General features: G+C 47.4%; 1 protein-coding gene across 3 annotated transcripts in view; it reads right to left on the bottom strand.

Annotated features, from left to right (window-relative positions):
* SARDH (sarcosine dehydrogenase) overlaps nt 1-24,117 on the bottom strand; it is a 102,048-nt gene that overhangs the window by 21,266 nt on the left and 56,665 nt on the right. For all 3 annotated transcript variants that reach the window (XM_038745439.1, XM_038745440.1, XM_038745441.1), the window contains 2 exons: nt 23,617-23,764; nt 19,032-19,125 (listed from right to left, as the gene is read on the bottom strand). In XM_038745439.1, the coding sequence (XP_038601367.1) occupies nt 19,032-19,125; nt 23,617-23,764 (242 nt within the window). The remainder of the gene's footprint in view (nt 1-19,031; nt 19,126-23,616; nt 23,765-24,117) is intronic.

Below are 24,117 nucleotides of genomic sequence, written 5' to 3'. Positions count from 1 at the left end.
GGACAACAAAGTAGACATCACCTCAAGGAGTACTTTGCCATCAGTGATCTTGTCTGTAAAATCAGGATGACAATAATGTTGGCCTTCCCCTCTTCCCCAGGGATGTTTTGAGGACAAATGGGAAAACCCAGGCTTAGAGAGGTTGTGACTTACTCAGAGTCACAAGGTCAGAAACAAATGCAGAACTCAAACTCACCAGACCTTGCCCTTTCAGGAGGGGAGGCAGAACTCATATAGCTTCACTTTGTTACTTATATGTAGATCTGTCAGAGGTTAAATGGAAGGCGGCTGACCCTGTTTGTCAAATGAGGTTTTATATTGCTTGTGGCTTTCAACAACCCATGCTCCCTCTGTCCTCTGTTACGGTGAACAGCCAGAGATGGCTGATTTTCCCTGTAGAATCCAGTTACCTTATTGCAACTGCTGCAGGAGAGATTTGCTCTCTTAGATCATGCCCATGGGTTACCCTGTGTGCCAGTTACTCAATAATGAAGTGCCTTTATTGCATGCTTGCTTCATCACTATACCATTAATTGCAGCAAGTATTTTCGTGCCATTGGAGATGCTTTCAGAGCATCCTCCTCCCCCATATAGGCATTGTGGTCTGAGCTGTGCTCTTGCCTAGGAGGGAAAGATCACCAGCCCTTGTTAGTTAAAAAAGCTCTGCCTTTGCAGAATCAAAGCTCCAAGTCCCGACTGGAGATTCAAGCAAGCAAACCACTCTCTGCCTGAGTGACCTAATGGCATAATGAGAGAAGAACTTCCCAACTCAGGGTCTTAATTCAAACAGCTAGTCAGGGATGTTTGTGTGTGTGTGTATACAGCTTTACACTTTTGCACACACACACACACACACACACACACACACACACCAGCCACCCACCCCCACCCCTTTTTGGCACTGTGTGTTGTTATTATTCCTAGACTGTGAGCCTGTCGTTGGGTAGGGACCGTCTCTATATGTTGCCGACTTGGAATTCCCTAGCACTTAGTGCAGTGCTCTGCACACAGTGAGCGCTCAATAAATATGACTGAATGAATGAATCTAGCTTTACTTCTATTTATTCTGATGACTTGACACCTGTCCACATGTTTTGTTTTGTTGTCTGTCTCTCCCTTCTAGACTGTGAGTCCATCATTGGGTAGGGACCGTCTCTATATGTTGCCTACTTGTACTTCCCAAGCACTTAGTACAGTGCTCTGCACACAGTAAGCGCTCAATAAATACGACTGAATGAATGAATGAATTTCTGCTGAACAGGAACTCTAGAAATCCATCGGTGTTATTTATTGAGTGCTAACTGTGTGCAGAGGACAGTACTAAGTGGAGAGTAGGCTCCAATAGAGTTGGTAGGCACGGTCCCAGCAAGGGGGACGAGGAAGGGGTTCTGCCTTCACTTCCAGGTGGCACGACTAGTCAAATGTGGGGTTCTGCTGAGTGTTTTGAGGGCTCCACCAGCCCCACTTTGCACATGTGACTTCTAGACTGTGAGCCCCTTCTAGACTGTGAGCTCACTGTTGGGTAAGGACCGTCTCTATATGTTGCTGACTTATAGTACAGTAGTACTGTACTAAACACTTGGGAGAGTCCAATATAATAGATCTGGTAGACAAGAACCCCAGGCCACTCCCAGCTCACTTCTCTAGTGACAACTGCCCACAGGCAAATCACTTAACTTCTCTGTGTTTCCAGTACCTCACCTGTAAAGTGGGGATTAAGACTGTGAGTCCCATGTGTGACATGAACTGTGTCCAAACTGATTGCCTTGCATCTACCTCAGTGCTTAGAACAGTGCCTGGCACAAAGTAAGTACTTAATAAATACCATAAAAAACAAAACAAAAAACTGCCCACTGCAAGTGCTCATTATTTAGCTCGTTTTGCTGATGGGAATCTGTCAAAGTGGTTCAGCCCCATCCTCCTTCCCCACCAGCCCAACTGCCGTCCTCACTGAAGGTTACCACTCCTCACCTGATTCTGGTTCGAGGAGATAAAAGCAGTAGGGTTTGGGAGCACAGTTTAAAGAAAAAGGCTGGGGGGTGGGGTGGGAGGGCGGGTATCATGGTGGGGTTAACCTGGGCCAGAGGTTTGGGGAGGGGAGAGGGAGTAGAAAGAAGAGCCAAGGGCTCATCATGCTGGAGAAACAGAAACAATCTGAGATGGGGCTTGGGTGTTCATTTAGGTGATGGGCTTGAGGGGGAGTCGATTCATAACTGCCTAGGGTGATTTGCCAAGGCCCAGATCCCGCAGAAGGGGAGAGCTTCTGTATTCTGCCAGACTGCTCTGCTCACTTGTGTCCTTTACTGGGCTGATTAGTTTAATGATGCTAAGTCACTCACTCCCTTTTTTCCTCCCCAAATTCCTATTCTAAAATTTGGAGATTTTCAAGTGAGTATCGGTGACTTATTTCTTTATTCCCCTGCCTCTGGGCCGATGGTATTGGCACTATCTGCCCTATCCATCCTGGGACTGTGATTGATTCTTCAGAGATCTAAGAGGGAAAAGATGCCAAAGCCTTTTAGTTAGTCTGTCAGTCTGCAATCTGTAAGAGCTGCCACTGTGGGCTGATCCTGGTTCTGGGTGCTGAGGGGAGTTAAAGATGGAGGCCTGATCTCTGCCTTCAGAGAAATTAAAGTCTAAAGGGGGAGGCAGGGCTGTCAGAAATACCCATTTGCATCGGAGTATTTCCCCTACTCTCTTTCCCTTCCGCATCACCCTTGCACTTAGATTGGTACTTTTTATTCACCCCCACCCTCACCTCACAGCACTTGTGTCTATGTCTATATTTAATTTTGAAATCTGTCTCCTCCTCTAGACAGTAAATTCTTTGTGGGCAAGGAACACATCTACCAATTCTGTTGAATTGTACTCTCCCAAGAGCTTATCATAGTGCTCTGCACATAGAGTGTTCAATAAATATGATTGATAGACTGATGGAGTCTGGGCATGATAGTGAAGGTTCCCTCGAGTCCCCATGAGCTTTGGTCTTGACAGGTCAAGACTGAGAATTTGCACAGGGGAAATGGTTGGAAAATTGCATTTGTGGCCCAAGCCACTAGCAGTCTCTCATCTCTGCCAAACACATTCCCGATGCATATTTCCAAGGTGATATGGAAGCAACAAGCAACAGGCAAGGCAAGTTGCAGCACAAAACTCTTATAACACCAGTGGAGGAAACGTAACATGCAAGGATACATAGAATGCAGACAACCAACTATATGATTTCTGTTTCTCTTGGAACTGGAAAAATGTAGAAGTGAGAAAAACATTTGGAGTGTCGCGATGCTTACAATTGGGAAGTTCTTTTTATGTTTAACTTGAGTCCTTGCTACTACAATTTTAGAAGCAGCTTGGCCTAGTGGGAAAAGCACAGGCCTGCGAATCAGAAGACCTAGGTTCTAATCCTGGCTTCACCTCTTGCCTTCTGTGTGGTCTTGGGCCTCTGTGACTCAGTTTCCTAATCTGTAAAATGAGTATTCAATATATATATTCTCTTCCCCTTAGACTCTGACCTCCAGGTGTGACAGAGACTTTATCTGAGCTGACTTCCTTGCACCTATCCCAGGGATTAGTATAGTGCATTTTTAGCAGCCCATATCAAATGATGTTCATAAAAGCAAGGATGGGAAAAAAGTGAGTTACATAGTGAAGGTGTTAGCAAAGTATGTAATCAGAAAGACACATACATTTCTTAGATGGTAGTTTAAATACAACAATTCACCTTAAGTTGTTTGCCTTGTGCAGCCTCAAGAAGAGCAGGAAAAGAGACAGAATTTCCTGGTAACTGCTTAAACAACATGAAGGGTGTTGAAAATGTTCTTTCCTGAACTAATGGAGTCTAAACTCTGCTCGGATAACCTCTTTCCAAAGGCTGGAGCCTCCCTTCTACAGAGGCCCTAATTTGGCCCTAATAGTAGTTAAAGAGGAAAAATGCTTTGTCACTTGGATGTACATTGAGCTCTAAGACCCAGACCTGTCAATCATGGGCAGGCGTGCTGGCTTGTACAGTCAGGCTGCTAGGTCATCTACTGTCTGGAGCCGAAGAGACAGTTATTTGCTCATCTAACAGTTCCACCCTCTGGCCGTAGCCTCAAACCGGGAAGTTGGAGGAGATTTGCAGGAACAGAGATAGGCAGAGGTCCCTTTGGACAGGACCTAAACATCTGGAGATGACCCGAGGAGGCTGCGAAGGACAGCTGGCTGCTGGGTGGCCCCTGGAGTCCACTAGACTTCCTGAGATTCCGGTGCTCTTGGGACAACAGGACTCTCTGAATTGCTTGTAAATCCAAGTACTTTACAAAGGAATGTAAGACAACATCATCATCCAATCAGAAGCCTCACATTCATTTTTTGGCAAGAGAGAGGCATGACGGTGAGTTTGACAACAGCATCTGGAGCTGTGAAAATGGCAGACTGTTGAAGTCATGCGTGACCCTTCTCCTTTGTCATTTTTGAATCTCTCACTTTGTACAGGATGCTTTTCAGGGGAGCAAGAGTTCTCCCATCTCTCTCTCTCTCTCCGCCTCCCCCCCCAATCTGGTTGGTGGTAAGCCAATTTATCCTCTGCAAATTCTTGGCCATAACCCTGCCCCTCCACCCCCGCTGCACAGATCAGAACTAGAGGCTCATGGCGTTGAGGGATGTCTTGTCAACACCTTTCACTTTGCAGACAGAACGAGAGTTTGTCCGTGAGCCACAGACTGATGAAGTTCTCCGTGGGTCCTGGGAGTCTGGGTCAGAGAAGCCAGACGGTTGCAGGAACATGAGCTTGGAAGAGAGTCACTGACCTGGGGGCATGCACTGTGAATTCCTGGGCTCAGCCTCTGAGTCTCTCGTGGAGATGCAAGGTTCAGGCCTGGGCCAACAGCATGCTTCTCTTCAACACAACCATTTCTAAATAACTAGGATAAGCACCAGTGACCCACTTCTCACCTGCACTCCACGTGAAAGGAATTTGGGAATTCTTTGCTTTTCTACCTTTCTAGAAGAACTGCAGGAACAATGGCAGGTGGGCGAGTTTGGGACAAGACAAATTGGGAGAAGTATGGAAAAGCCAGGCCCATTTCATTCCCACCTCATTTTCACCATCAATATTCATGGAGTGTCGCAGCCCACCCCTTGTGGGGTAGGTGAAACATCCAGAAGACAAATTATCCAACAGACAGTTACAGATAATTACTCACCCCACTTCATAGCCTTATTGAAGACACATCTTCTCCAAGAGGCCTTTCCTGAATAAGCCCTCCTTTCCTCTTCTCCCACCCACTTCTGCATCACTTTGACTTGCTCCCTTTATTCATTCATTCATTCAATCGTATTTATTGAGCGCTTACTGTTTGCAGAGCACTGTACTAAGTGCTTGGGAAGTACAAGTTGGCAACATATGGAGATGGTCCCTACCCAACAGTGGGCTCACAGTCTAGAAGGGGGAGACAGAGAACAAAACAAAACATATTAACAAAATGAAATAAATAGAATATGTTCAAATAAAATAGAGTAATATATATATGTACAAACATATATACATATCTACAGGTGCTGTGGGGAGGGGAAGGAGCTAAGGCAGAGGGGATGGGGAGGAGGAGGAGGGGGTCCAGACCCACCCAGACCCACAGCACTTATGTATCTGTAATTCATTTATTTATATTAATGTATGTCACCCCTTCTAGGCTGTAAGCTCGTTGAGGGCAAGGAATGTGTCTGTTATATTGTTGTATTGTACTCTCCCGAGCTCTGAGTACAGTGCTCTGCACACAATAAGCACTCAATACATACGACTGACTGACTGAGGGGCTAGCCTGCAGGGCTCTGCCAGTGGTGAGGGTGGTTACCGCAGGAAGGGATTCTTACAAGATGGATCAGCTCAGCAGGAGTCCCGGAGACACCTGGCTTACATGCGTGGCAAAAGAGAAGCAGCATGGCATAGTGGCTAGAGCTAGAGCTAGAGCCTGGGAGTCAAAAGGTCATGAGGTCATGAGGTTTAATCCCGGCTCTGCCACATGACTGCTGTGTGATGTGGGGCAAATCATCTCTTCTCTGAGCCTCAGTTACCTCATTTGTAAAATGGGGATTGAGACTTTGAGCCACACAAGGGATATGGACTGTGTACAACCCAATTTGCTTATATCCATCCCATCCCTGGCAAATAGTAAGCCACAATTATTATTATTTTATTATTATCTGCAGAGGCTACCTGGACGGTTATCCTGGCCACCTTCGGCTGGTCCGTGGCACTGTGGCACTGCAGACTGTTATGCTGTGGTCAGTTTGGTCTTAAACAGGTTTTGTACCTAAAATTCCTGTGTGCACTTTGCACTGTGCTCCACCCTGGCCCTCCAGCTCACTTGTTGCATCCACTGCCCCACGGGAACTGGGCTGGCTGGGGAAAGAAGGGGCAACAGGTGCTGGGCAAGCCACTAGCACTATCATCAACTCCTCCTCACAGGTTCTTGGTTCCAGTATCTTCGCTGCTTCAATGAGGCCACTCATTCATTCACTTCATTCATTCAATCATATTTATTGAGTGCTTACTGTGTGCACAGCACCGTACTAAGTGCTTGGGAAGTACAAGTTGGCAACATATGGAAATGGCCCCTACCCAACAACGGGCTCACAGTCTAGAAACGGCCTCACACTCCATCATTTCCAATGGGAGACTCTGCCATTAATAATGATGGTATTTGTTAAGTGCTTACTGTGTGTCAAGCACTGTTCTAAGCACTGGAGTAGTTACAAGGTAAACAATTTGGACAAAGCCCCTGTCCATTTGGGGCTCGTGGTCTTAATTACCATTTTACAGATGTAGGAACTGAGGCACAGAGAAATGAAGTGATTTGCCCAAAGTCACAGGGCAGACAAATGGCAGAGCTGGGATAAGAACCCAGGTCCAACTGACTCCCAGGCCCATTATCTATCCACTAGGCTACACTGTTTCTCTTATGATATGCTTCACTAGAGCAGGCACTGCACTTGCAGGTGGAGAAACCTTGAGCCGCTGCAGCATCTACCAGTTGAGATGGTGATTGGCCCCATCTTAGAGACTAGGCTGGGGCCCCGTGTGCACAGCTGGAGTTAGCGACACGGGGCCGGGATTCTATGACAGTTGAAGGATTGGCCATTTAGCTCTTAATCACATTAAGCACACAGCCTCTAAAAGTTCCGTGCCTTTTTAACAAGCTGGCGACGGCATCCGTCTTGCTCACCGGCAGCTCCCAGCCGGCAACATTCCCGTCAGACAAGTTTAATTTTGCACTTTGGCCTCCAGTTGGAAAGAGGCCCCTCACTTAGCTCTCCAGCTGCCATTTGTTCACTTTCCTGCTCTATCAACTGGTGGGTGATGAATGAGGCAGAACTAAACTTACATAAATGGTACTTAATGGAGCCAATAATATGGAGCGGGGAGGGAGGTGGGTAGACTGAAATCAAGGCTGTCTGGAGAACCTGATCTGTTAAGAGGCACCGTTCAGACAGGTCTCACGTTCTCCAGCCCTCTAGGCTGGGTTTCCCCCTCATCTCGGTCCAGTCGAAGGAGCCCAGCGCTGGGAAGTGGGAGACCCAAGTTCTAGATATGGTTCTGCAATTAGGGGATTGTCTATTGAGGGATGCTGCCAACAGCAGTGAAAGTTTCAATTCCCAGAACCACCCAAGGCCTTCTGGGAAGCTAGCAAGCCCAGCTGGAATGGTGAAAACTAGCTGGCTTACGTGGCTGGCAAAGACAGACAGCACCTACCAAGGCCCATTGGGTTACGTTTTAAAGGCACATCATGCTAAGGGTAATTTGTCTTTGGATCTTTCCCATAGAAACAAAACTCAACGTTTGCATGCATTTCACAATGCGCTGCACCTCTGCTCTCCTACTCATAGTGCACTCCATGTTCATTCAATCGATCATATTTATTGAATGCTTATGTGTGCAAAGCACTGTACTATGCAATTGGGAAAGTAAAATATAACAATGAATAGACAAAGAGCTTACAAGTCTCCATGGCCCAGAAGGAATACAACTGGCAGGGCCGAGAGAATGTAAATAGAGCTACTAAACAAAACCACTATCCCTAAGATCCTTTATTTGTTTTGTTTTGTTTTTTTTGTACAAGTTCTTGGTACTGACTCTTCAGGGCCAAGACATCCATCCTTCTCAGTGGGAGCCTCCATCATCAGACAGAGTTTACGTTCTAGGGAAGGAACGCTGATGTTTATCCTAATTATTTAGAAGTGAATTTTAGCTAATGTCATGCAGCCCATCCATTGAAGAATTCAACCAAGAGCACAGTTTTCTTTACCATCATCAGGTTTGGCCTTTTGCCACTTTTGCTCAAGTTGTAGGATGATGCCATCCTCCCCCTGGAGAAAGGGCCCATCTTTTTTCCCCTCCACAAAAAATCCTCCAATCCAGGGTTTGGTTGTGTTCAAAACCATGCCCCATTTGCCCCAGGAATGACCTCAGCAGCTCAACATGAAGTAAGCTAGAATCCTCTCTAAATTCCATTCCGGTTTATTCCAGGCCAGTGGTGGTAGTCAGGTCCCTTCCACACTTGCTAATTAAACTTCTCTCTGGTTGAGCTAACAGCTGTGCCCAGAGAGTGAAAGTCAAGACCAGAAGTGAACAATTAACCCTTGGGCCATGGCATGGGGGTCTTGCCGGTGAGAGTCTACTCTTTCTTCCGGCAAATGTCCTGCAGGATAGCTCCTCTATTTGTGGGATTTCTCCTCACCTTTCCTACCCCAGCTAAGGGCTTAAAGTCTGGTGCAGGGGGAATAAATGCCAAGGGCAAAGCCTCTTAGGAAGGATTAGGAAAAACCTGTGGGACTTGGTACCTCATTCAGGATCCTGGAAGAGGCCAGGAGAGAATTGATTCTCCTGGGGGTCAAGGAGAGAGTTTACTGGTCAACCATAATCACCGTAGTATTTATTAAATTCTAACTATGTATCAAATCACTGCACGTCAGCTCCTTCTAAGAATAATAATAACAATGATTATAGTATTTAAGTACTTACTATGTGCCAGCCACTGTTCTAAGCGATAGGGTGGATACAAGTTAATCAGGTTGGACACAGTCCTTAACCCACATAGGGATCACACTGTTAAGTAGGAGGGAGTAGGATTTAATTCCCATTTTGCAGATAAGGTAACCGAGGAACAGAGAAGTTAAGTGACTTGCCAAAGTCAAACAGAAGGCATATGGAAGAGTCAGGATTAGAACCCAGGTCCTCTGACCCCCAGGCTCATGCTCTTTCCACTAGACCAAACTGCTTCTACTAAGCACCTTATTCAGCTTTTAACTAGTCACAACCCCACATTCCACTTATGGATGTATATTTAGACTTGATGCCTTCCTCCAAGCTGAAATTAATCATTTTCAAGTCTGTCTCCCCTGCTAGATTGTAGGCTCCTTGAAGGTAGGGATCATGTCTACTGATTCATTTATTCATTCATATTTATTTATTGAGTGCTTACTATGGGCAGAGTACTTACTAACTGCTTGGAAGTGTACAATGTAAACATTCACATTTCCTGCCCACAGTGATTTCACAGTCGAGGGGAAGACAGACATTAATATAAATAAATTACAGATGTGTACGGATCCTATACTACTCTCCCAAATGCTTAGTACAGTGCTCTGCTCACAGTGGGAGTTTAATAAATACTAATGACTGATTGATTCAGCTAAGTCTTATGCTGTATAGAAGAAAAGCAGATTAGAATCTGCCCTCCTGACTCATGTGAACCACAGATCCAGGAGGTAGGGTGAGCAGGTATCAGCCCCATCGTACAGGTAAGAAAACTGAGCCATAGAGAGATTAAATGACTTGTCCACTGTCATGCAGCAGCAGAGCAATGGGAAAACTGGGACTAGAACCCATGACTCCTGCCTCCCAATCCTATTCCCTTTTCAGTAGGGTATGAATCACAGGCAGAAATGAGGCTTCAGTCTGACATCTAAAAACCTATTTTCCCTGCCCAGCTACACATGCACAAAATTTCCCATGGACCTGCTGGGACCCCTGGACCACTGAGAAATTGAAGTCTAAATAGGAAGCCCAGTTCATGGGAACTTGCATATGTCCAATCACCCGTTTTCCTTCTCCATGCTCAGCCATCCAATAGCCCGTCATCTGTCCTGAACAGTAATCCTTTTTGGCTCTGGCTAAGAGGACTGAGTGGAAACTCCCATCCTGTACTCGGGCTGGAACTCCTGGGCAGCCATCTAGAAAATGACCAGATAATGAGTCAAGGGCAGTGAGGAGGAAGGAACTGGGCAAATGCCAGCACCTTGGCACTAGGAGACTGTGAACTGGATGCTGTTCTGTAGTCTAATAATTATTGTAGTATTTCTTAAGTGCTTACTATAAACCAGGCATTTTACTAAGCAAAGGGGTAGATACAGGATAATCAGGTTCCACATGGGGCTCATGGAGTAAGTAGGAGGGAGAACAGGTATTGAATCCCCATTTTGTAGATGAGGGGACTGAGGCTCAGAGAAAAGGTCACATAGCAGATAGTGGCAAAGCCAGGATTAGAACCCAAGTCCCCTGACTCCAAGGCCTCTGCTCTTTCCACTAGACCACCATTGTTTCCCCAGCAGGGAGAAGCCCTGGGCCTGTTACCTACAGTGGAGCAGAGTCCTGGTCCTTGTTCTGTTGACCTGAGCCCAACGGGATTGTGATCAGGATAAAGAGAAACCCAGACCTTGGGTTCTCCTAGTCAATCGTCAGTCAGTCAATTGTATTTATTGAGCACTTAGTGTGTGCAGCACCTCTCAGGAATTCACTTGGATAGTTTCCAGTACTCTACCAGTCTCGGCTATGGGAGGGAGAGTCAAGCAGAGGCATATCCATTCTATTCCAAGCTTGGGCAGTGGATAGCAAGTGGAAGGCAATCTGTTACAAACCAAAACTCATCTGTGCTGGGCAGCAGCAGTATGGGAGAGAATCGAGGGTGGAGGCTCAGGTTTACTGTGCAGAAGGAGGCAATGATAAACTACTTCTGTATTTTTACCAAGAACTCTGTATGGATACACTACCAGAACCATTGCAGATGGCGAGTGGGGTGTTCTGGGAGAGATACATCCATGGAGTCGCTATGGGTCAGAAATGACTCGACAGCATAATAATAATAATAACAATAATGATGGTATTTGTAAAGCGCTATGTGTAAAGCACTGTTCTAAGCACTGGGGGGGGATAGAAGGTGATTAGGTTCTCCCACACGGGGCTCACAGTCTTAATCCCCATTTTCCAGATGAGGTAACTGAGGCACAGAGAAGTTAAGTGACTTGCCCAAAGTCACACAGCAGACAAGTGGCGGAGTCGGGATTCGAACACATGACCTCAGACTCCCAAACCCATACTCTTTTAACTGAGCCACGCTGCTTCTCATAAGACGTAAGGCATAAGACAAGAAAAGACTGTGTGCCGAGCTTGGAAGGGTACAATATAACAACACATTCCCTGCCCACAACGAGCTTACAATCAGAGTCTAGAGTTTACAAGCTCCTAAGGGTGGCTTTTAGGGAGGAAGGCAGGCAGGCCCGGTTTGCAGCTCAGGTGATATACCCTCAGGCAGAACCAGGATCGCCAGTGGAGAGACACTCAGCCACAGTAGGTGCCAGTTCTCAAACAGAAGGCTGGAGTTGGCAAGCTGCCTTGTCTCCTCAGAACCAGGACTGCTCCATCCCACAGAGAACGTGACAGACTATGTTTGCTGTTCAATCCGGAGGGACATCTCAGTCAGCTGGTTACCGGTAGCCCACACTTTCCACCTGCCAAGTAGGATGGCTGGCTGACTGCAACCCTGGGTGGCGGAGAAGCGGTCGAGGCTTCTGGAGCCCCTTTCTCTGGTGAAAGCTCTCAGGGAGTTCCCTACTAAACCTACACTCTACCATGGCCAAGGGAGACCACACAGCATGGAGAAGTCTGACTCCATCTCTGCTCCCCAAGCCCAGTTCCAGTTCTAGGAGCCCAGTTCCCGTGAGAGTCAAGGGCAAGCTCAGTAGCCACCATCCCCAGCCCATGCCTGGGAGGGGATGGAATCTGGGCTATCATATGAGCTAGAAGCTTGTCACTTTTGTTCCTTGGAGATGGACCCTACATCAGACAGAAACAGGCCAGAAACAAACTCTTCCACTTTACACATCAAGCCACAGAAGGCTTCACCAATGAAAGACTCAGCATTTATACCCTCAGTGAAAGGCGGGTGGAATTCTGGGTCATAGAGGGGCAGTTGTGGGGAGGGGAGCACAGAACCACCTTGCAGTCACTATAGGACACGGATCCTGGGATGTTACTGGCAGGTTTCTCAATGGCGGCCCAGTTTTCTCCCAGATCGAGCTGCTGGGCAAACTGTGGAGGTCAGACAAGAGGCTGACAGAGTGACCTTTCTCCAAGGTGATGCTAACACTGGGATTCATTCGGCTTTTACATTTTGGTGCTCAACTTATGACAACTCACCATAGAAGTTCTCAAGCCCTGATCCCAAACTTCTCCTGCAGGCACAGAGAAATCATTCAGGCATCTTCCCTGGCAATAGATACAGGTGTGAGGGATAGCAAGGTGTGGCATGCTGGAAGAGACAGTGAGGGGCTCTGCTGAGGCCAGGGTTGGAAGAACCCAGGGAAACACCTTTCCAGCTCTGGTCCACTCTCATCTCACTCTCAAGAAATGTGGAAGAGTTAGGAGAAGCCAGCATCGTCTAGTGGATATAGCATGGGACTGGGAGTCAGAAGGACCTAGATTCTAATCCCGGCTCTGCCACTTGTCTACTCTGTGACCTAGGGCAAGTCGCTTTACTTCTCTGTGCCTCAGTTTCCTCATCTGTAAAATGGGGATTAAGACTATGAGCCCCTCGTGAGTCAACCTGTTTACCTTGTATCTACCAGCCCTTAGCACAGTGCCTGGCACACAGTAAGCACTTAATAAATACCACAGGAAATAAAAGAGCACCAAATGTCGAGTCACATTAGAGGCCTCTTTCTTGGCCTGCAAATACAAAGTATACATGCAGGTCCCCACAGTGAGAGAGAGACAGTGTGTGTATTTGGTCAGGCAGCAGTTGAATGAGACAGATTCGTCTCGGAAGCGCTGTCCCCCAGGGCCCAGCTCGGCCCTGAGAATTGGCACCAATTCCCTGATCCCATCCCAGCCTCGCTGCAGGTGAACAAGACACAAACACAGCAAGCCGGGTTGCAGACAGGCTCTTGTCTGCCAGGAAGCAGGAGTCAGCCAGCAGGCGAATGTCAGGGGCGGGGTAAGGAGGGGGGGCTGAAACAAGGGGACAGAGAATGCCCCCAGGAGACCACAGGAAAGAGGAGTCAGGCGGCCAACATCAACATGGACAGCTGCCATCTCCGGCAGCAGAAAAACTACTTTTTGCATTTTTCTCTTTTTTTCCTTTTACAGCAGCTCCCCATCACACCTGGTTCCCGCCCACCCTTTTTCTTTCTTTCTCTCTCTCTCTCTCTCTCTCTCTCTCCCTTCTTCTCCCTCCCACCTTCCTCAGCCCCCACACAGAACAGCAAAACTTTCCGCAGACCCCACACACAGTGGAGCGAAAGGCCAGGGCCAAGGGGAGGAAAACAAACACACAACAATGGGTTCTCTATCCAAAAAATCCAACTTATTCTGCTTTTCTAACATTTAGAAAAATAGGACCAAGCCCCTTCCGGACAAGGCTGGGCAGGAGAACCAACCTATAGAGGCAGTGAGTCCTGGGCTGGAGGCTGGAATACATAACCTTGTTCCCTAAACATCGTTTGTCTTTGGGGTGGAGGTGAGAGCCCTGTAACTTTGGGTGCTGACTTCAGAGGACTCTAGGTCTTGCTTGTCTACTCTTTGCTGCCTTGCAAGACTCAGCAGTGCACGGCAGGAAATAACCAAGACAGAGTCTCCCCTCCAGCTCTGCCCCTGGGGACAGGAAGAGAACCTGCTGTGAGGAAGGAGCTCCCAGACATCGAGAAAAATATTTAGGTTTTTTTTTCCCTGAAAACTCTTTCTGCTATTTCTACCCTTGCGATTTATTTGTAATTCATTTGCTAGACTGCAATCAAGTTTTTTCTCCTCTGGAGTGTTCAAGATGTATTCTTCAGTCTGATCTCTCCCATGCCGGACTGTAAGCACTGCAGCTCTCTTTATCTCCACTCACCCATCCCCTGACCATTTGGAGAACTGAGATAGGGTTCCTCTGAGCCAGTGGCCAGCTATGAGGAGGGTGGGCTTGAAGATTTGCTCTGGATGCTGGAGAGAGAAGAGGACGGGTTCTTCTCATTCCTCCAAAACACCAGACAGCAAGAAAGATAATGTCATCTGTTCCTTCTCTTCTTCCTACCTCAGTCCCTTGGGGAAGAAAGGAAATTTCTGTCTGGTTCAGGGAGAGATGCTGGGCAGTCCAATTTCCAGCTGATAAGTCCCCTGACTGGTATAAATATGGTGCTGAACACCTTTGTGTCCGGTATTTAACTTCTCAACACCTATATTCCTTTCCCTTCCACTCCTGTGGAACTCTGTGGCCCAGAAACGTTCCTTGAAGGATTGCTACCATTGTGAACTATGACCTTTTATTTGTTGAAGTCTTCCAAAATAAATGGCTGCAGTAACTTGCCACCTCAATCATCGATTAAGTCCTTTAAACTACGTCAGGCATCAGGGTAGCAACAGGGGGCAAAGCGGGGGAAGAGGGAGGTGGGGCAGTCTGGTGAGCCTGGCTTCTACCCCTTCTGGGGAGGCCTCTGACACTCCAACAAAAGGACCACTTCAGGGCCCCCTCTCAAACTCTTTTCTGTCCCCCGGATTGGGAAGCAGACTGTGTCCCCCACCGACTTTTTCAGAAACACCTTCTCTGTCTCTCGGTCTCTGTGTGTCCCACTATGATTTGATCATTGCCTGAGACAGAGGACAGGAATTTAATAAAAGTTCACCAAATGTACACTTTAGAAATTTCTGTCAGAAGGTTGGCAAATATTCTGAACCAATCAGATCCCCTGTGCAGAAAGCAATTAGAGGACACAGCTCATGAACATGCCAGAATTCAACCCCTTCAATGGGGTGGGATACAATCAGGACACCCAGGGATGCCAATAAATCAGTCAAATATATCTTAGCCAATGCACACTTGTATCATATGCCCCTGGAAGGAGTGGTTTTGTCAACACAGCCCTGGGAGGAGAACATGATGGCACTGGAGCATTTGGGATGGGGGCTCTGGGTGGAATAATAATAGTGATGGTATTTGTTAAGCACTTACTATGTGCAAGGCACTGTTCTAAGCACTGGGGAGGTTACAAGAGAAGCAGTGTGGCTCAGTGGAAAAGAGCCCGGGCTTTGGAGTCAGAGGTCATGGGTTCAAATCCCGGCTCCGCCAATTGTCAGCTGTGTGACTTTGGGCAAGTCACTTAACTTCTCTGTGCCTCGTTTACCTCATCTGTAAAATGGGGATTAAGACTGTGAGCCCCCCATGGGACAACCTGATCACCTTGTGACCTCCATAGCACTTAGAACAGTGCTTTAAACATAGTAAGCGCTGGATAAATACCATTATTATTATTATTATTATAAGTTGATCAGGTTGTCCCACGGCAGGGGAGGGGGGTGTCACAGTTTTAATCCCCATTTTACAGATGAGGTAACTGAGGCCCAGAGAAGTTAAGTGACTTGCCCAAAGTCACACAGCTGACAGTTGGCAGAGCGGGAATTCGAACCCATGACCTCTGACTCCAAAGCCCACGCTCTTTCCACTGAGCCACGCCAGCTACTAAATGGTAATATTTGAGAGCTTACTGTGAGCAGAGCACTGTGCTCAGTGATGAAAATTAGACCGTTCAGGAGAAATGCTTTAGGTTTGGGTGAGCGGGCGCAGAGCTGATCAGCGTGCACACGCAAGGAATGGGGCCGTGGGGGCGGCGGCTGCTGCTGCCGCTGGTCCTCTACAGCGCCGCCCAGCTCGGGCTCGGCCTGGTGTGGGGCTGCTGGCCAAAGTCATCCCTTTCTGACAATGATCCACTGAAAGAAAGGAGAACCCAAATCATGGCTTGTGGACTTCCCAAACCAAAGCCAATAGAAAGTGTTAAGCAAGTCCTAGTGGTGGCTTCTGGAAAAGGGGGTGTTGGAAAGTCAACCACAGTAGTGCATCTTGCCCTAGCGTTAACGGCAAATGATTCGCTCAGCCCACACCCTCCGCTCCTCTGCCGCTCACCTCCTCACTGTACCTCATTCTCGCCTGTCCCGCCGTTGACCCCCGGCCCACATCCTCCCTCTGGCCTGGAATGCCCTCCCTCCACACATCCGCCAAGCTAGCTCTCTTCCTCCTTCCAAAGCCCTAATGAGAGCTCACCACCTCCAGGAGGCCTTCCCAGACTGAGCCCCCATTTTCCTCTCCTCCTCCCCATCCCCCCTGCCCTACCTCCTTCCCCTCCCCACAGCACTTGTATATATGTTTGTACAGATTTATCACTCTATTTATTTTACTTGTACATATTTACTATTGTATTTATTTTGTTAATGATGTGCATCTAGCTTTACTTCTATTTATTCTGACTTGACACCTGCCCACGTTTTGTTTTGTTGTCTGTCTCCCCCTTCTAGACTGTGTGCCCGTTGTTGGGTAGGGACCGTCTCCATATGTTGCCAACTTGTACTTCCCAAGCGCTTAGTACAGTGCTCTGCACACAGTAAGCGCTCAATAAATATGATTGAATGAATGAAATGACTTGGGTGATTTTGCCAAAAGTGGCACCCATATTATGCCACTGAGTTACCTTATGTGCTGGCGTAATACCAGGGCTTTCAGGCTCTGGTTTCTTGGAGGGACATTGCTGGCCACCCTAGCCCAATCCTAATGCCCATTGTTAAGTTACTCATGGAATTTCTCTTCATGAGTGAGTCACTGGAGCGAAGGGTGGCAGTTGCGGGTACAGGAGTTTGAGGTTGGACTTCAAGGGCACAAATAGGGAGGGTTCATAATATTATTTATTTAGTAATGATAATAGTAATAATAGTTGTGCATTTGTTAAACACTTACTTGTGCCAGCCACTGTACTAAGCACTGGGTAGATACAAGGGAATTGAGTTGGTCACAGTCCCTATCCCACATAGGGCTCACATTCTTAATCCCCATTTTAGAGATGAGGGAACTGAGGCACAGAGAAGTGAGGTGACTTGCCCCCTGCTAGACTATTCCCCCCTCCTAGACTGTAAGCCCGTTGTTGGGTAGGGATTGTCTCTGTTGCTGAATTGTACTTTCCAAACACTAAGTACAGTGCTCTGCACACAGTAAGTGCTCAAGAAGTATGATTGAATGAATGAACAAATGAATGAAGTTCACACAGCAGCCAAGTGGCAGAGCTGTGATTAGAACCCAGAACATTCTGATTCCCAGACATGTGCTCTATCCACTAGGGCACACTCCTTCTAAGGCAAGAACTCTTGGCCCCTGAGTTCACACCCTTGCCACTACCACTAATTCGAGGAAAGCTCCTGAGCCACCCTGGACTGTGACTTCCCCAGCCATAAAGGGTGGGACACTGGAGTGTGCCTGCAAGGAAATGCAGAGATGAGAGGGCTACAGAAAAGCATATTTTGGTTCGGTGTTTAGGATGGGGCCAGATTCAGCCTGTTTCAGCCCAGGGTTGGAGAGTAGGGGAGATGGTTCTATCTGCTTCCATTTTAGGGACTTGGCTCTGGGTGAGCTGCCTGCTGAGGAATCCTTTCTCTGGGCAGCCACCTGAGATCAGGGCCTGTCTTGCCAGCACAATCTTGGGATGGCTTCCTGGAGGACAGTGGGCTGTCAAGGGGATGGAGCAGGAGGGAAGGTGTTACACCCTAGGAGCACTTAAAGACAAAATGGGTGAAACCCAAGTCTCCAGTCCTGTGCTCACTGGTGCAGCATCCAGTTCTAGGACTCCAGACACCAGATCTGCTGCGATCCAGCCTCAATGTTTTTTTTTAGTTGCATTTGTTAAGCACTTACTATGTGCCAGGCATTGTACTAAGCACTAGGGTAGATACAAGATAATCAGGGCAGACACAGTCCCTGTACCACATAAGGTAACTGAGGCACAGATAAGTGAAGTGACTTGCCCAAGGTCACACAGCAGACAAGTAGCTGGGCTCAGATTAGAACTCTGGAGAAGCAGCATGGCCTAGTGGATAGAGCACAGGTCTGGGAATCAGAAGGACCTGGGTTCTAATTCTGGCTCCTCCACGTCTGCTGTGTGACTTTGGGCAAGTCACTTCACTTCTCTGGCCTCATCTATAAAATGGGGATTAAGACTGTGAGCCCCATGTGGGACAGGGACTGTCCAACCTGATTACCTTGTGCTTAGAACAGTGCTTGGCACATAGTAAGCACTTAACAAATACCACAATTATTATTATTATTATTCATTCATTCAACTGTATTTAGTGAGCGCTTACTGTGTGCAGAGCACTGTACTAAGCACTTGGGAAGTACAAGTCGGCAGCATATAGAGACAGTACCTACCAAACAATGGGCTCCCAGTCTAGAAGGGGGAGACAGACAACAAAGCAAAACGTGTAGACAGGTGTCAAAACCGTCAGAATAAATAGATATTATTATTATTATTATTATTATTTCCACTAAGCCACACTGCTTCTCGTCTCACTCTGTAGGCTTTCTGCTCTTTCGCTTTCTCAGTGGAGGGACAGTGTGGAAACCTGGCCAAGGGATTCAACTCCCTGCTCTACACTGTGCTATACAGAGTCCTGGCTGATCGGCTAGGGCCGGTATCGTGTGATCAATCAGTCGTATTTATTGAGCGCTTACTGTGTGCAGAGCACTGTACTAAACGCTTGGGAAGTACAAGTTGGCAACATATATGTGATCTCTTGCCTCCTCCAAAGTCCCTGCATCACATGACCTCCTGGCCCATCTCTTAGTCTGTCTGCCATCTTTTCTAGAGACCTGGTTAGGAGAGCACTGAAAGAGCACTATAGGCCTGATCAAGCAGTTCTATTTCTTACCCTCTCTCCTTGTTGTGCCATGAGACCCGAGCTAGGACTGAGGTTTTCCAGTACCTACCAGGTGCCCAGCAGCTCTGACCAGCTTGTGAGTCGAGAAAGGGAAGGCTTCGTTGCTCAGGTCTGTCTCTAGGACTTCCTGGAGGACCGTGCGGCTGTAAGGAAGAACAAAGCTGTCAGGCTGGATGGATGGGGCATCCCTGGGATGAATTATAATGCTCTTCAATGTGCCCTTGTTCTCTTTCCTTTCTGACCAATGCACCCCAACATCTCACTGACCACCCATACTCTGGTCAGCTGTCTGCCATGTTCCACCACCCATCCACATCCAACAGCCTTGCCTGGTCTCCTCTCCTTTGTCTCCACCTCCAACCATGCCACTGTTCCCCATGACCTGAGCTCTCCACTGAGGGCAAAACCATTCAGTCCATTTTCCCCCACTCCTCAAGAACCTCCAGTTGTTGCCTATCCACCTCTGAATCAAACAAAAACTCAACCATCTTCTTTAAAGCAGTCAATCACCTTGCACCCTCCTACCTCATCTAGCTACTCTTCTAGTACAACCCAGCCTGGGCACTTCAATCCTCTAATGCTAACCTACTCACTGTGCCTCAACCTCTTGCCCACCTCTTGCCTCTAGGCTGGAGTGCCCCCCCTTTTCATATCTGACAGACAATTACTCCCCCCATCTTCAAAGCTTTATTGAAGGCCCATCTCCTCCAAAAGGCCTTCCCTGACTAAGCCTTCATTTTCTTTTCTCTCACTCCCTTCTGCATCACCCACATTTGCTCCCTTTATTCACCCACCTGCTCTCAGCCTCACAGTACTTATATACATATTCATAGTTTATTTATATTAATGTCTGTCTCCCCTCTAGACTGTAATTTCATTGTGGGCAGGGAGTGTGCCTGTTATATTGTGGGAAGGGCAGCTCCTCCGATGGAATGGGAGTCCAAGTCAACCCAAAGCGGAAAAAGTATTTGCTAAAGATGCCCCAGGGAGGGACTCCAGTAGGTTCAGTGTCCAGCTCACCTCAAATGCCTGTGTCTGACCAGAGGTACACCAACCACAGACCCACTCCATTGTCCAGCATAAAAGAAGGAACAATACTATGCCTGCATGTCAGAGATGAACCCCTTAGGACCCACCAAAGGAAGGCCCTCTGGAAGCCCAAAGGACATGGGATGGTTATCAGCACCCAGGAGTTGTTTGGCTACAGAAACGAAGTCACAGGCTACAGATAAATAGAAAACACAGCCCCCTCTGCCCAGCACATACTCTGGGTCAGGCTGGGGCTGCATGAGGGTGGTGGATTTTAAAACACTGAAGGTTTGTAGGCAGCCCAGGTGTAAAGGGGAGTCTGGGAAATAAGCTTATACTTTCAGCCAATAATAATAATGGCATTTGCTAAATGTTTACTATGTGCAAAGCAGTGTTCTAAGCGCTGGGGAGGATACAAGGTGATCAGATTGTCCCATGTAGGGCTCACAATCTTAATCCCCATTTTACAGATGAGGTAACTGAGGCACAGAAAAGTGAAGGGACTTGCCCAAAGTCACACAGCTGACAATTGGTGGAGCCGGGATTAGAACCAATGACCACTGACTCCTGAGCCCAGGCTCTTTCCACTGAGCCATGCCAGGCATCAAATGCGAGCAGACAATTAGGGCTTCCTACCAAATAATCCCCTGAAATTAATAAGGTCTCTTGTGCCTACAGTCTGTGGGGGCAGGTAACCGAGCCTAAATGGCCTTCAGCCTGGATATTGGGATGGAAAAACCCACCTCCTGGCCTTGACTTTATGTGTAGTCATTTGAACATTCAGTTTAGAATTCCTGTTCCATTTGATGTTAATTTTTTATGTCTGCCTTCCCTCTTACAGTGTAAGCTTCTTGTGGGCAAAGTAGATATCTGCTGCTTCTTTAGTACTTTTCCAAGCACTCACTGGAGAGCACTGCCCAGTAGGCGTTCATTATTAAAACTACTATTGAAAGTCTTATGTGGCTGGGAGTTTCACAAATAGGCCTGAAGCTAATGCTTTTAACTTAAAATGTGTCCCATCACACACTTGCCACCACGGCCATGTGATCTCAGATATTCTCCTTGCAGCCCTGGGAGGGGGACACCTGCATGGGATTTTAGACTGCACAGTTGCTCCATATGCCCTGGGGATCTATAAGCTGTCAGGTTTTTGAAGGCAGTCAATCAATCAGTGTTATTTATTGAGCACTTGCTATGTGCAGTGCACTGTGTTAAGCCCTTCAGAGACTACAACAGAATTAGAAGACACATCCCCTGCCCCAAACGAGCTTACTCTCTAGAGGGGGAGACAGATATTAATGAGAATAAAGAAGTAATTTATAATATATAATTTCAAGATGTACATAAGTCCTGTGGGGTCAGGGATGGGGTGAATATCAAATGTTCAAAGATCACAGATCCAAGTGCAGGCAGTGATTTTGTCTACCATTTCTATTTTTCTCTCCCAAATGATTGGTCCAGTGCTATTAATTGTTTGCCAGATTATGTTTTCCAACTCCCCATGCACTAACCCAGTCAAGAGAGGATGCTCTAGTGGAAAGAGCACAGGACTGGGAATCAGAGAAGCTGGGTTCTAATACTGGCTCTGCCACTTGTCTGCTGTGTGATATTGAGAAAGTCACATAACTTCTCTGTTCTTCAGTTTCCTGTGAGCCCTATGTAGGACAGGGATAGTGTCCAACCCAAATATCTTGTATCTACCCCAGTACTTAGTACAGGGGTCTGGCACAGAGTAAGCACTCAACAAATAATACAGTTAGTATTATCATTGTTATTATTATTATTATTATTATTATTATTATTATTATTATTATTATTCAGTGTCCAGGAACTGTGGGAGCCCTGTCTGGGGGAGCTCTATCACCGCAACTGCTCCCTGCTGTCTTGGACAAGGAATCAGGAAGAGAGAGGTCAGTATGGGGACAATCCTAAGCTCCATTCATTCAATCATATTTATTGAGCACTTACTGTGTGCAGAGCACTGCTCCAGGCAGTGAGGGTCTCTTTTGGGGGTCCCTGAGCCCATTGAGTTTACAGATTTGGGCTGGGAATATTTCAGAGTGGGAAGCTGGCTGAACCGGATGGCTGAAAACTCGCCAATCCAGTTGTCCTTTCACCCCTTGACTCCTGCACCTACCATGCCTTTAGACTTGGCCAGAACTGGGCACCAGAGACAGATCCCTGGACAAATGAAACCATCCCTGACGTGACCTCTGAACTTTCAGGTCAGGTCAGGCCAACCCAACTCTTCAAAACACCATCTGATGGCATCATGAAAGGTCATAAAACAGGTACCCTGACCCTGAACTCTTGAGAAGGATGGGCAGAGCCCAGAGGAAAAGCAGGGACTAGAGATGGAGCAGGAAATTAGCCAAAATATTTTTCTGGGAAGCCAAGATCAGAGCTCACCCACTCATGGGGGGAGCTTGTGGCCTTACCTGGGGGTGAGGAAGATGGGGGTGAATGCTTACTGTATGCAGAATACTGTACTAAGTGCCAGGAGGCTTACAAAACTACAGAGTTGGTAGACCCATCACTGTCCACCAGTAGCTCAGAGACGTTTTTGCATTCAACAAATTGAAGACACTGTAAGGCAGTGAGGGAAAGTGGTCTGGAATGTCAGCTGTTTCAGTAGTAGCAGGAAAAATAGAGTTGATGAAGCAGAAAGCCTGGATAGAGCTGGGCAGTTCTTTCCGCCTCACTGCAGTCCTCCTGCCTGCTTAGAAAGCTTCAAAAAGACCCTCCTGGGCAGGGAGAGACCTCCCACTGGCTTTATTTTTCAATCCTCCACTCTCCACTACTCGCTTCTGTCCTCCCTCCATCAGTCAGTAGACACCAGTCTTCCTGGGGCCTGGCCTCTCCCTGTAGTCAGCTTCAAGATCTGCTGTTGAGAGAGCCTCCTTCCCCTTATCTGCTCAAGCCCTCCCAGACCTGAGAAGTTCAAGAATGCCCTGGCTCTAACCCTTATCCTTCCTTCAGCAGCAGAGAGGGTTGGGAGGCATGGTTTCAGATGTCACTGGCATCAAGAGAAGCAGCAAGGCCTAGTGGAAAGAGCATGGGCCTGTGAGTTACAAGACCTGGATTCTAATCCCAGCTCCACCACTTGTCTGCTCTATGACCTTGGGCAAGTCTCGTAACTTCTCTGTGCCTCAGTTGCCTCATCTACAAAATGGGGATTCAATACCTGTTCTCCCTCCTACTATGAACCCCATATGGGACCTGATGATCTTGCATCTACCTCAGTGCTTAGTAAAGGGCTTGGCACAAAGTAAGTGCTTTACAAACACCACAATCATTAGTCAGGTGCTGGGTTGCTAGTGGTTAGGAGGCCAGGAGGCTGGGGAGTTACCTGGCCCAGACATCTTTCAGAAACTCCTTCATCCTGGGTTTACCCTGCTAATTAGCTGGGCCAACAGTTGGATCTAAAGGGAAAACCCACAGGGGAATCTATCACAGCCTCTTCTAAATATGGGCAACTAGGGTTAGCCCACCTTTGGTTGCTAGGAGATGGCTGGCCATCTGCTCATAGATCCCTCTCTCGCCCTCTTCCCATCGCTGCATATCACCCATCCCACCCACCCATCATCTCCCAAGACCACCTTTACCTGGCTGGGCCCTGGATGCTGATCATGCCCAATTCCTCTGAGTAGTCGATGAGTTGGCACTGGAATTTCTGGTCCTGGAGCACTGAAGTGATGTGGGACCAGTTGTACTGGGCCACAGCCCCTCCCACAGCCAGGTAATAGGCGTCCCCTGGAAGAGAGGTGGGGGATGGAGAAAGAGACAGACTGACTCCTTCTGACTCCCAAGCCTGTGCTGTATCAACTAAGTTATGCTGCTTCAAAGTGTTTACCGCATGTTTAACATTGTTCTAAGTGCTGGGATAGGTACCAAATAATCAAATCATACATAGTCCCTGTCTCAGGTGGTGTTCAATCTAAAGGGAGGGGAGAAATTATATTTAATACATATTTTTCAGATGAGGAAATGGAGACACAGAGCAGCCAAGTGACTTAAGGCAATAATAATAATGTTGGTATTTGTTAAGTGCTTACTATGTTCCAAGCACTGTTCTAAGCACTGGGGGAGACACAAAGTGATAAGAT

The sequence above is a fragment of the Tachyglossus aculeatus genome, chromosome 4 (assembly GCF_015852505.1).
Source record: "Tachyglossus aculeatus isolate mTacAcu1 chromosome 4, mTacAcu1.pri, whole genome shotgun sequence".
Classification (NCBI taxonomy): Eukaryota; Metazoa; Chordata; class Mammalia; order Monotremata; family Tachyglossidae; genus Tachyglossus; species Tachyglossus aculeatus.
Note: the sequence above shows the minus strand (reverse complement) of the source record. Positions and strands in the feature narration are given on the sequence as shown.